Below are 14,481 nucleotides of genomic sequence, written 5' to 3'. Positions count from 1 at the left end.
GATAACCAATCAGAGAACAGAACATTGGACGCGTATTCCTCACTTCACACAGACAATGATTGTGAAACAGCGTGTGAAGCAGACGAACACGGTGCTTATTCCGGGAGGGCTAACAAAACAGCTTCAACCCTTGAATATCAGTGTGAGCAGAGTTGATGCTCAGAGCTGTGTGGGAGCACTGGGTGAGCGACGGCGGAGGATTAGCATCTGCACTTGGAAGGAGCTGGCTTCGACACCACAGGGAGGTCATGAGCTGCGCAGGTAGGTGCTGCATGGTTCGGCTCGCAATGTGGTCCGCAAAATGCAAACATATCCATAGGTAAAATGCAGCTCACGAGAGGGCGCTTAAGGCTTGTGTGACTGTTCCTGCGACTTCTGACTACCATAGAAAAATTAAAATGTCAACATTACTGATAACAAGACAATGAAGAAGGCCAGAAAAAAATGCCACCAAAAAGAAAAGCATACTCTGCAGATTACAAGTTACGACTGGTGAAATATGCATCCGAAAACAGTAATCGAGCAGCAGAGAGAGAGTTTGGAGTGAGTGAGAAACTTGTGAGGGACTGGAGGAAAGCGGAGGTTACTCTAACCACCATGAAAAAAACATAAAAAGCTAATCGCGGGCTAAAACCTAGAGGAGCGAGTCCGCACATGGGTGCTCGAACAATGTGCAGATATTATCATCATAATATCATAATATTATCATCTGAACTTTCATGTTAAGTTAACATACCTGTATGTTCATGCGACTTATACTCCAGTGCGACTTATCTATGGTTTATTTTTCTTTATAATGGATAAAGTGGCTGGTGCGACTTATACTCCGGTGCGACTTATAGTCCGGAAAATACGGTATCTATCTGTGGTGAAAATTTTGTCAAAATCCATGCAGTAGTTTTGACGTAATCCTGCTAAAAGACAGACAAATAAATAAACGCTGATTTTATTGTCCTTGGCGCACATAAAAAGTTGATTTTCTTGTGGCACAAAGTGACATATTTCGACTTATAAGTAACTTACAAGAAACATGTCAACAATGGCATAACTTACCCACAGCTTATTTCGCGTGTACGCGGGATGTATGACATGCGCTGGCATATGTTGAAAATATTGTACATGCCAAAAATTTTTCGTGGTAGTTGCCGTATATCAGCGTACTTCAATGTGCTCTTAACTTATACAAAACTTACCCATAACCTATTAGATGTTTGCCAGCGTATACCAGTGTTTTAATATGGTTGGCATACACTGGCTAAATCGTCAAGGTGTGACAGGGTGTTACTATCTCTAGATTATCTTCTCTTCTCCTTCTGCTAATGTTTCTTTCTTTTATTCTCACTTTTTCTGTTAGCTGTTCCTTTCTGAAGCTCCAAAGTCTGAACAGCAATGATAAGTTTTTCCAAATAATTTTTAAAGGCATGAGCCAAATCATCTGAGTTTTGAAGGCAATTTCCTAGCTGAGTTTTTCAAATTAAGAGCAAAGTTTGATTTTAAAGAATTTGCAAGATTCCAAATTCTTCTTCCTCACTCAATACCAAAAGCCTTTTGTTAACTTCAAGTTTTCCCTTGACAACTTTCTTTCGATGCAGGTCATTAAAGGAGGCCAGACAGTAACTGACCCGGGACCAGACCAGACCCAACCTCTGATGTCAACTCACCTGGACAGATAAGTCTTTGCTACCAGTGATGTTCAAAGTTGCTTAGTTAAATTTTCTTAATAGTAACAATCTTGATGTGAGTGCAAACTTTACCATTAAACCATTTTCTTTCTTCCTTTCCTTTTTATTTTGTGCTTCTCAGTCTCACATCTCATCTCACCCCAGTAATAAAAACTATGAACAAAGAAAAAACCTGATATGACAGTAATGAAACTGCAAAAACCTCATGATACAGTCCACTGTTTTCCAAGTGCACTGATGTGTTCTGCACAGCCGGCAGGAGTGAACTGGGTTTAAATAGCGGCAACACGCGACTGTGTGCACACATTAAAAAGCGAACACACGCAGCTGCAAGTATGAAACGAACACGGAAAAAGGCTGAGTATGCGCGCATTTTGGGTGTATTTAAATGAAACACAATACTGCAATACGCAGCTCTACGAATACGCCAATGTGACATTTAAGCCCTCTCTGGCTCCCAAACCTTTACATGTCACGATAAGATGATGGAGCACTGATTAGATTTTCTTGGTGCGTTCCCCTTTTAGAATTCACTCAAACTATCTTGGACTGTACCAGGTCTACATCATGATAAAGAGCTTGAGTTCCAACATCTGGATTTATCTCAAGTTCATGAAGCGTAAGCAATTTGTGAAGCATTTGTAATATATATTTTTTAAGTTGTACAGCCTGTTTTTTTTTTGTTTGTTTGTTTTTTTGTTTGTTGTAAGATTTAAGTCAGAAAAAGAATTTTCTTTGGCACTGCTATAATTTTATTCCTTAGCATTTAAACAATGGATTCATAATATATTCCCAATATTATTAAAATTTTTCTTGCCTGGAAACAATTTAGAATTTTGACCCCTGATGGGTCGGAATTAAAGCAATCAGATGCCATGACTTCCATTTAGTAGTGATTTCATAGATCATGTGGGGGCTTGCCCAGATCTGTACACGGGATGCTGGGTAGGAGACGGCGAGTGCCAACAGGAGTAAAGAAAGGAAGTCTGACAATCCGCTGGCTGCTCGCTCAAACAAAATAAACCAAGATGGCAGAAAATGCTCTGAAGCAGCGCATTTCTGTATCAATCTAATCTGCTTCTCATATATTTTGTAAACATTAGTGAGAAATAAACACTTCTAAATATAAAAACATTTTTGAAACTAGATAACACCTCTGAAGTGATTTACAGGCATCTGATTGATGCCGGCATGCACATCCTGGGAATGTGCATCACACAAGTGGGTCAGGTCAAAGGTCATCTCAAAACCTCAACCATGTGCTTCCTCCTGCAGTTTATCTGCAGGACAGCATTAGAAGGAAGAGACAATACTCGCCATGGAATAAATATGTTCTCTTCATTAAAACGAGATGTAATTTTGCAACACATTACAAAAATAAACCTACATTATAATGCTTGAATTTGTCAGTTTTGTGTAATTTGAAAGGCCGTACAGCTTTAATAAGCTTTAAGAGCAGACAGACATCTCAGAATATAACAATACCCTTCTGCATTAAAGAGGGGAACCTCTAAGGACTACTGCAATCACTCCAAATTCAGAACATCTCAGGAAAATGACGACCACGTACCTTGAAGGCTTCAATCCACCACATAAATCAGTGATGTAGCTTTTCCAAAGTTCATGCAGAGGCAGGAACAGGTCATATCTAAAGTGGAGAAAACACTTTTTTAGTTATGACATGTTGCAAAATTATTTAGACAAAACACAAGTAGGATAGTTTGCCATTCTTTTGTGAAAATTGTAGACCAAAACGGGCTGTGGTTCATTTGTGGAACAAAACCAGAGTAACTGCTGAGCTGCTTCAAAGCCAGTTTATCCAGTAAAGACGGCTTCTAATAGTAAGGATCAACAATATCCATGGCCACAAAACGTTGCTCTGTGGCCAACAAATCTGGCATGGACCCAGGACCCTCTTGCACATCAGCAGCAACCTTTGGCTTCAACATAATTATTCTATGGGGGAAAACAGCGTATTTTCCACAAAACAGATGTGTTTCGAGCTTTCTACGTATAATACCAGTGAGGACTACTTAAGCCTGATCATTGGTTAAAAAAAGAAAGGAAAAAACCTCATATGACAGAGAAAAAAAATTATTTTTGTGAAAGTTAAAATATATGTCACACAGGAAAACCACAAACATATCAAAGAATTCTGATTAATAAGGATGATTCAACTTGTTTCAGCATCACCCGCCTCCCCACTGCATCTGTGCCAACATTATGTGTGTGTATAACTAAATTTAGCGTGCAAAATTATTGGCGGAATCCTTTAAGGGCTGTACAGACTGGAGACACACTGTATCCCCCACGCTGCAATCTACTGTTCACATTAGAAGCATGCGTAGGGTCCCAGCTTGAAGACTGAAGCACCGGAAGTAAATAAAACGAGACAGAGGCCATGGTTGCTTTGCGCATTCAAAACATTGCAAAGAAAATGGTGCACTACACAGATTCTTCTTTTGAAGATGATTTATTGGCTATTTTGGATTTATATGATCACGATGGACGAATAAAGCGGCACAGGTACATGAAACCATACAGCAACATGCAGATTTGGGTGAATTCCATCACTTAGTTCAGGAGTTAAAGGTAGATAATAAACAATTCCACCAGTACTTTAACATGGAAAGGGAGGTATACAAAGATCGCTTGAGCTTCATTAGCCCAAGCTTAATTAAAATAAGGACCAACTTCAGAAAGCCAAGTAGCACTGAAGAGTGTCTGGTTATATGTACAAGGTAATTTTGCAGTAGTCAACGTTATATTGTACATAATGCAGCAGCCAACCAACTCCACCCCAGGACTCTGGGAATTGCGGAGACGTGGTGGGCATTGTAACAGGAACATGGCGATGGGGCTGTGCATGGCAGGTTTCCCTGGGTACAGGGGCTTGTTTGCCTTTAGTACAAAACATAACAAGGCAGTATAAGACCATTTTTACCCAACTCACATACAACCCCAATTCCAATGAAGTTGGGACATTGTGTAAAATGTAAATAAAGACAAAATGTAATGATTTGCAAATCCTCTTCAACCTATATTCAATTGAATACACCACAAAGACAAGATATTTAATGTTCAAACTGATAAAAAGCTGGGACAATGGTATGTTTACCACTGTGTTACATCATCTTTCCTTCTAACAACACTCAATAAGCATTTGGGAACTGAGGACACTAATTGTTGAAGCTTTGTAGGTGGAATTCTTTCCCATTCTTGCTTGATGTATGACTTCAGTTGTTCAACAGTCGGGGGTCTCCGTTGTTGTATTTTGTGCTTCATAATGCGCCACACATTTTCAATGGGCGACAGGTCTGGACTGCAGGCAGGCCAGTCTAGTACCAGCACTCTTTTACTATGAAGCCATGCTGTTGTAACACGTGCAGAATGTGGCTTGGCATTGTCTTGCTGAAATAAACAGGGACATCCCTGAAAAAGACGTTGTTCGGATGGCAGCATGTGTTGCTCCAAAACCTGGATGTACCTTTCAGCATTGATGGTGCCATCACAGATGTGTAAGTTGCCCATGCCATGTGCACTAACACACCCCCATACTATCACAGATGCTGGCATTTTTACTTTGTGCTGGTAATAATCTGGATGGTCTTTTTCCTCTTTTGCCCAGAGGACACGACATCCATGATTTCCAATAACAATTTGAAATGTGGACTCATCAGACCACAGCACACTTTTCCACTTTGCGTCTATTCATTTCAAATGAACTCAGGCCCAGAGAAGGCACCGGCATTTCTGGATGTTGTTGATGTTTGGCTTTCACTTTGCATGGTAGCGTTTTAACTTGCACTTGTAGATGTAGCGGCAAACTGTGTTAAGTAACAATGGTTTTCTGAAGTGTTCCTGAGCCCACACAGTAAGATCCTTTACACAATGATGTCAGTTTTTAATGCAGTGCCGCCTGAGAGATCAAAGGTCTCGCGCATTAAATGTTGGTTTTCGGCCTTGCCACTTATGTGTAGAAAGTTCTCCAGATTGTCTGAATCTTCTGATTATATTATGGACTGTAGATGATGGAATCCATAAATTCCTTGCAATGGAACATTGAGAAACATTGTTCTTAAACTGTTGGACTATTTTTTCATGCAGTTGTGCACAAAGTGGTGATCCTCACCCCATCTTTGCTTGTGAACGGCTGAGCCTTTTGGGGATACTCCATGATACTCCATGACACTCACCTGTTTCCAATTAGGTGTTCTGTAGAAGAATTTTTAGGTCCTTATTTGAACTATGATGAACTATCAAGTGTCCTGATCCCAACTGTATGTCCTCTGGTTGAACTAGCAGGTGTTCAACCCAAAAAAAAGGGCTCTATTAGTCATTCAGTCTGTCAGGGGCTTTCCAAGGCCTTTTAGGTGCTTTCCCGCAGGCCACGTGCGAGGGGCCTCGGGCCAGCTGCACCTGTGGCTGAGGCCACGTGCGGGGGGCCTCAGGCCAGCTGCACCTGTGGCTGAAGGTCTTTTAAAAAAAATCAGTTGTAAATCCTTCACGTTTTAATGGGAGCGTTTGTCACATTGAAATAATGGCCTAACACCTGCTTAGGGTTCACTAGAGGACGCTTCCAATAGAAAACCATGTCTTGGGAATGAAATAAATAAAAAAGTCGAAGGAGGAGCGATGCCCGCGGGTCTCCAATAAATAGATGAGCGCGGTTGTCATATTCAGTCTCTCTAGAGGACTCAGTTTGTCTAAGCTCTGTGTCGAAGGCTTAAATAAACTTAAAAACTCTGTGCATTTTATCTTGCTTAAGGCTGAATTATTCTAAAGTGTTGTGTCCTTTTCTAGCATATCACTTGCAATTAGTTTGTGTTATCTAAAACACGACATCCCAAGAAGACTAAAGACGAGCCACGACAGAACTTGGCGAGCCAGCTTCAGGAGGGTCCAGGGGCATTCCGGCAGCCTGGGGCAGTCCAGCTCATCCCTCCAGACCGTAAATAACAGTGATCACGACTAAAAGGTAAGCAGAAACCTTTTATAACTTCTGCACGATCTGGAGGAGTGAGTCGGGATTTCCGCCCAAGTTGACAGGTGATATTTTTTAACTGCCTCTTACCCAAAAGAACCTGGACTAAGAAAATTGATAAGAAACTAAAAAAAGATAAGATTGAAAATTATCAGGCCTTGTAGATAAAATGCTCAGAAGGTGTGTGTGTTCCCGGGAAAAAGAATGTCTGTGTGAGTGAAAGGTCAGGAATGTTCATGAACTCTGGTGCGGAAAAGAGTGTGTGGAGAATTAACCTGGATGCTTGGGGAATAATTGGTGTTGAAATTCGTTACTAACGTGCCGGCTGATAGCATGCGCTGTAGGGGTTAATTTAGGGGAGTATACTGACAAATAGATACAAGGTAATACAAGGTTATTTAAAGAGTTTAACAGAGACTGAAGTGAAATAAGTGAGAAAAAGAGTTTAACAGAGAATACGTGCAGAGGAAGCACAAGATAAGCGCCTGAGGGGGCGCAGTAGAAATACCGTACGTGATAAAGAGATTTAAATAGAAAAGTGCAAAGTAGCACAGCTGACAGTAAGTAAAAGAGCTCAATAAAGGACGTCATTTTTTAAGAAAAGAGAAAAACTATAAAAAAAAAAAATGAATGAAGAGTTAGTGCAGAATACATGAGAATTAATGAAGCAGAAAATAGTGCAGTAAGGCACCAAATACACGCTTGTGGGGCGTGGGAGAAGAATAAGTAATTAAGTACACAGTAATATGAGTTTTTTTATAAGAAAAGAAAGAGTATTTTCAGTGCAAAGGCACATTAAGCTCACGAGGAGCTCAGTAAGTGAAAAAACAAGTAGAAGAAAGTGCAGAAAGGCACAGGATACGCACGCGAGGCGCGGTAAGGTGTAGAAATAAATGAAATATTGTATGCTCAGAGAAGAGCTTGTGAAAAAATATATTAAGCACAGGATACGCACGCGAGGCGCGGTAAGGCGTAGAAGTAAATGAAATATTGTACGCTCAAAGAGGGCTTGTAAAAAAAAAAAATAATAATATATGAAGTTGCTGGCAGCGCCGGAGAAGCTGTCTAACGTGAAGAAGAGATACATATTTAAACAGAACACATTGGTGTTAAGTGATTTAAAAAGGTTGTTTAAAGCCGCGGAGTGAAAAGTGGCAGAAGTCTAGATAGAGATATATAGAAAGTTGTTTTTAATAATTTTTGTGTATAAAGCTTTTGAAGATTGGTGTGTGGGAGAGTGGAGAGTAATCGGGGAGTTGCAGGCAAAGCTGTGAGGGCTTGCAGGCTGGCTGACATACAAGATTAATGTGAAGAGTAGGTACGAGGAGGAGGTGTTTAGACCCAACAGAAGGACTTGGGAGGTGCATGACAGGCAGAGAGGAAAGTGTGAAACAGAGACAGTGAAGAAAAAGATAGGAGAAGAGACTGCTATGTAAATACAGAGAAGGTAGATATTATTTCAAAGAAAGAAAACTAATAAACAAACATAGCAGAAAAAGACAAGAAGCAGAAAGTTAAAAAATTAGAAGGAAAATAGAAAGTCGGGAGCAAAGACATTACGAAGTGTTAGGGTTGTAAGAGGAGTAAAGAAATAAAGTGGTTATAAATCAAAAGAGTTAAAGCTTAGATTATAGTGAAAAAGCTGACAGACTGATCAATGCTTGGGACAGTCTTTGATGGGAGACTTAAGTGATGATGAAATAATACTCCCAGAACATTACTTGACTGACGGAGACATCGAAACCCAGGGAATCAGGACACATTTTTGGCTGGAAAGGACCTATTTTGACAGGGTAGGAGCAGAACATTGGCAGGACGAACAAGAGATCAATCAGAAATTATGGCAGATTACTAAGGTAATCAATCTGAAGCAAAAGAAAGAACAATTCCCTCTAATTAATTGGGAGCTGCTGATAAGACGTCTGTGGCATCAGGGTTTAACCCCGTGGCTGGAGCTGCTTTGTGCTGATCCTAATAAAGAAATTAGCATACCATTAAATCATTTAATAACACTGCCAACTGATCCAGGTGAAGAACTGTTTCCTAGGTTGACTCTGACTGTGGTCCCAAGGAAGGTTCGGTGGGAAACAGGTAAATTTTCGTATTTAGTTAAAGAAAAAGAAGACGGGCATAACAGTTGGAAATGTAATCCTTTTAAGGGTTTAAAATACAAAACAGGTGTTACTGCTGGCAAGTTATTGGTCTGGATCAGGACAGCCCCTGAGGGGCTACCAGAACACCATAGAAACACCTCACATAGCGTTTGTCAGGGTTACATGGGTAACTCTCAAGGTCAAGGTCGGGAAAGTACGCCGCTAGACTTAGTACTAAGAAAATATCCAGGAAAACGCACTAAGGCCAACCAATGTATGAGAAAGTGGCACAAAAGGTCACATGGGGGCAGGCAATGGCCTTTGGAGGGATCATTTGATCCGGTGATGTGTGAAGCAGTTGCGGTAGAAATACAGAAAAAAGAAATTAAAGATCAGCAGAAGAACGTAAATAACAACAAAAAACGCACTGAAGAAAAAGAAGTTTTGGCCTTGTTCAAGCAGGAAGCACAGAGGCTACAGCAGAAAAGAGAAAAAATGACAGAGGAAAGATCCAAATAAACTAAAGCCAGTGCACCGAGCTGGGAAGCAGAGCCACCCCCATATAAACGTCATGATATGGGAAAGACAGCTGGACAATTTGTATTAGGAACTCGTGAAGAGGACCAAGGCATGGATGTGGAGGGCAAATTCACACTGACACTAAAAGCTCGAGAGCCACAAGGAGACAGGTCCTCAGTCTGTCAAATGGATCATACAAGGTCTCCAAGTCCGAAAGTAAGTGGTCGCTCACCACGACCAGCAGGGGGGGCCACAAATAACAGTGACACGGAGGCAGACGAGGATAAAGAGAGAGACCTGAAGGCTCCGCCTGCACATCGAGGTCCACTGAAAACCGTCCCCTCCCACCATAAGTCAGCCGACTGGACCTTCACAGGCTATAGAGGCTCCGAAGAGTGGCACAAGAGCTTCTGTGACACACTGGATCTGGCCAGAAGAGATAATGAAGAACTAGCTGAGCAACTTCGGCTAGCGAAGGAAAGAATACAAAGACATAGGGACGCCGAGGAAAGAAGAATATTACAACAATCGACGCCCAATCAAGGGAATCACATTATAGAGCCACCCACCCGAAAAATTTCTGGTGAGATCGTCATTGAGAGTGCAAAAGAGGCCCGACTCAGGCAAAGACAACAATGTGTAGCCAGAGACATAGCGGCTTTAGAACAGGATATAACCAACTGGATAGACTTCCTGGAACCAGTCAGTCGCACTCGATCTGGAAGACAGTATGGAGCCCCCACAGAAGAAGAGGAGGACGAAGACCTCATATGCCCATTGGTGGTTAGAAATGGTCATCATGTGTATACCCCATGGAGCTGGACAGACATGGTGGGGCTGGCCAACAGGCTGCCAGACATCACCCAAGGAGCTGGGAGATGGATAACTGCCTTAGAAGAAGGCACTGCAGGGGTAACCTTGTCTTTAGGTGACATAAAAGCCTTGCTAATGCATGTCATGGGAAAACATGACACTGAAGAATTAGCAGGAAAGGTTGGACTAACACAGATGATGGGCACTAATCAACATGATGAAGTCCCCTTTAATCGCTATAGAAACTCCATGTGGGAAGGACTGAGAAGAAAGTACCCTGAGGTCTTGGATCCCTCTAAATTGGATGATGAGGAGTGGACACCTGAAGAGTGCCCAAAGAAGTTCCTGCACCGATTCCAGAAGAGATGGGCGGAGGAAACAGGAAATGCATGGAACCATTCTCCAGCAACTGAAATCCTGTTTAAAATAACTGTAAAAAAGGCTCTACCAGATGAGGTTCAGAAAGCCCTAGATGGAGTCGTGGGACTATCAAAAATGAATTGGGCTTTATACTCTGAGCATATTTGTCACCATCTTGAAATCTACAAGAAAGAAAAACAAAAAGAAGAAGATGCAGCAAAATCCCTGACGAAAAAATTGGTGCAGATGCAGTTGGGAGAGCTAACCAAAGTCAAGAAAGAAAAAACAAAGACCCAGGCACCAATGATGACCCCTGTTCCTTCTGAGCCGGCAAGCACAGGCCCTACGGCAAACACTGCTGCCACCATACAGGCACCTGTGGTAACAGCCACACAGAGCCCCCGAGGAGCAGCAGGAAGCACTCCTACAGGAGAAGTCTCAGCACCAGTGGAGCATCACTATCACTACCATAGCACTGGCACACCCGGAAATGGACCCACCTACAGTCATGGGTGGAGAGGAGAGTCACGGAACTTTCAAGGTCAAAGAGGAGGGTGGCGAAGAGGATCTCGCCAACCTTCATTTGGAAGCAGATTCCAGAACTCAGCTCCCAGGAACAGTCAAGCGGGACCGCCTATGGGATCAACACCCCCAATAGGGGATCAACCCTCTAATGAGTGTTGGAGCTGTGGACAACCTGGACATCGAATGAGAAATTGTCCGGCCCGACCTTGGGTTGGACCCTCTGCCTATTGGCAATAGGGAGGCCTAGAGAAGACAGAGGGGGAAACGGTGGCATTGGCTATTTCGATGATACCTAAGGAAGAGCCAACCGTCACCGTTAATATACAAAACAGAGATTTCCCTTTCATGGTGGATACAGGGGCAACATACTCTTGCATAGGGAAAATGGGCGCTCATCTCCCCCTCTCTGGGTCTGTAATTAAGACCATCGGCTTCTCTGGGAAAACTCAAATAATACCTTTTACACGCCCACTTCCTGTAACGATTGCAGGAAAAACAATTGAAGCACCCCTGTTATACTCACAAAATACACCTGTGAATTTGCTGGGAAGAGACATTTTATGTAAGCTACAAACCCAGATAGTGTGTACCCATCAAGGACTGCAAATACACTTTCCTGACGAAGCACTCACCAACATTATGGTGCTTATGGACATGGAAAACAAGGTCCGAACTGTGCAACCCATGGTATACTGGCTGAAGTTACAACCAGAAAATTCAAATCTCCAACTGGAATGGGAAAAATGGAAGCCCTGGGCAGAACAACACTATGAAGCAGTATATACACCTAGTTTACCTTTACATGTCACCCTGATGTTCGATGCCAAACAAGAACAGACTGACTATGCATGCTGCTGGGATGTATTGATGAATCAATGGCTGTTTCACATAACCACCACAGAAATTTATTTAGGCCCCCAAGGGGCCGCAGCTTCTGTCAAGCTAACTTCAGCTGAACAACAATGGTATCAAGTGCCGAATGCCACGCCTCATGTGACCCTTTTAGTCTCTGAAAAGTACGAATCCCATGACCTAGGTCCAATGGTAAAGACAGCCTCAGAAGTTGAAGAATGGCAAAACATGGAAAGTCCACAAGTACATCTGTCAAAAGACCAGCAGTTTATACGAATTAATTTAAAAGTAAATGATGAGGCTATAGCTCAAAAAGTGGAGCTCAATCCTAGACCAGAGGGACAAATGGTGTTATCGACCCAACAAGAGAAATTGTTAGAGCAAATACCACCAGTGGTGTGGTCCAAAAGCAAAACAGATGTAGGACTAGTAAAAACAGCCTTACCAGTAAAAATAAAAGTAAAACCGGGAGCAAAACTGCCTCACCAAAGGCAGTATCCATTAAAACCTCAGGCTATTGAAGGCATAAAACCAGTAATTAAGGGACTAATGGCAGCTGGAGTTTTAATAAAAACTGCAAGCCCATGCAATACTCCTATCTACCCTATCCCTAAAAACAATAGCAAAGAGTATCGGCTGGTACATGATCTGCGTCCTATCAATGCAATAATAGAAATGGATGCACCTATAGTACCTGATCCGCATACTATACTATCAAGCATCCCTGCTGGAGCAAAATGGTACACAGTAATCGATCTGTGTTCAGCCTATTTCAGTGTGCCTGTGCACCCAGACTCACAACATTTGTTTGCATTCACATTTCTGGGACAACAGCTAACGTATACACGGCTACCTCAGGGACTGAACCTGTCCCCAGCCATCTTTAACAAAGTCCTGGCTGAAGATTTACAACACCTTGATATACCCAGTACATTGGTGCAATATATGGATGATCTCCTTATTGCATCAGAGACTCAAGAACAGTGTGAAACAAGCAATGCAGCTCTCCTCGTCTGGACAGATCAGGCAACGGGAGCTTTTGAGGCCCTAAAAACAGACATGCAATCTGCTCCCGCGTTAGGTAACCCAGATTATGGGAAACCTTTCCATTTGTATGTTACTGAAAAAGCTGGTTATGCTTGTGCTGTACTAATGCAGGAAACAAATGAAGGAAAACAACCATTGGCCTATTATAGTACAAAGCTTGACAACATTGAAACAGGATTGCCACCATGCTATCAGGGTCTAGCAGCAGCTGCCTTTGCATTTCAAAAAGCATCATCCATAATCATGGGACATGCAGTAACGTTGTACACGTCGCATCAGTTACATGCCCTGCTAACCAGTCAATGTTTTGTCTTAACACAAGCTAGACGCACTGGATATGAAGTTGTGTTGTCCGCTCCAGAAATAACAATACAACGTTGTCACATGGTGAATCCCGCCACCAAATTGACCACACCGTTAGATGGTACTCCACATAACTGTGTGGCAGAGACAGAGAAATTTTTGAGAGCCAGAGAACATTTGTATAATCACGCCATAGATGCAGATCTAACCCTGTTCGTGGACGGCTCATGCTTTCGGGATGCCGCGGGATTGCATGCGGGTATGGGGATAGTTAAACTAAACACGGATGGCGAAACCTTTGAATTACTGGAGTCCCAAGGAATTGATCAGCCTTGTTCAGCCCAACTGGCAGAAATCAAAGCCTTAACTATGGCTTGCCAGATAGTTAAAGATCAACGTGTTAATATCTACACAGACTCAGCCTACGCTTATGGCGTATGTCATGTACATGCAAACATTTGGAAACAAAGGGGATTCCTGAGAGCAGATGGCACCCCTGTCACTCATGGAGAAGCGATTTCCCAACTGTTACAAGCTCTCCAATTACCGTCTGAGGTAGCCATCATTAAATGTGCAGGTCATCAAAAGAATAATAACATCATAGCTCAAGGTAACAACCTAGCAGATGACGCAGCTCGCAAAGGAGCACAAGGAGAAAATATGTTTCCCCTGCTAACCATCCAAGATTGTGCCCCACTGGTTTCACTTGACGCACTGATAGTGGCTCAAAGTAGGGCCAGTGGAGAAGAAAAATGAATGTGGGTTAAACGAGGCGCTATTGAGACACGCAGTCAGGGGCCAGCGGACAAGCTGTGGCGCAGTAGTCATGGACATTTTGTGTTACCCACCCATTTATTACGACATGCAATCATTTGGGCCCACGGACCCGATCATTGTTCGCGAGTCCAAATTATGAACAAACTAAAAGCTGTCTGGTGGTCACCATATATGGCAGCAACAGTGGACCGTTTGTTGAATGAGTGTGAGGTATGTGCACAGTACAATGTCCGGAAATCATTCACAGCCCCTTTAGCCCACATTCCGGTCCCTGATGGGCCATTCAGACATCTTATGACGGATTTCATAGACATGGGAGCTGAAAATCGAGTTAAACGAATGAGATATGTTTTGGTAGTGATATGCAGATTCAGCCGATGGATTGAGGCAGTAGCCTCTGCAAATCAAGACCATAAAACGGTAGCCAAATTCTTGTGCCGAGATGTCTTTCCAAGATTTGGCATTCCAGATACTATCTCATCTGACAACAGTAGGGCTTTTGTAGCCAAGGTTACACAAGAAACAT

General features: G+C 42.5%; 1 protein-coding gene across 1 annotated transcript in view; it reads right to left on the bottom strand.

Moving 5' to 3' along the window:
- Positions 1 to 14,481, bottom strand: part of pop4 (POP4 homolog, ribonuclease P/MRP subunit) — a 50,561-nt gene that overhangs the window by 14,470 nt on the left and 21,610 nt on the right. Inside the window, exon 4 of the mRNA XM_034183946.1 lies at positions 3,253 to 3,330. Within this exon, the coding sequence (XP_034039837.1) occupies positions 3,253 to 3,330 (78 nt within the window). The remainder of the gene's footprint in view (positions 1 to 3,252; positions 3,331 to 14,481) is intronic.

This window comes from Thalassophryne amazonica, chromosome 2 (genome assembly GCF_902500255.1).
Source record: "Thalassophryne amazonica chromosome 2, fThaAma1.1, whole genome shotgun sequence".
Lineage (NCBI taxonomy): Eukaryota > Metazoa > Chordata > Actinopteri > Batrachoidiformes > Batrachoididae > Thalassophryne > Thalassophryne amazonica.
Note: the sequence above shows the minus strand (reverse complement) of the source record. Positions and strands in the feature narration are given on the sequence as shown.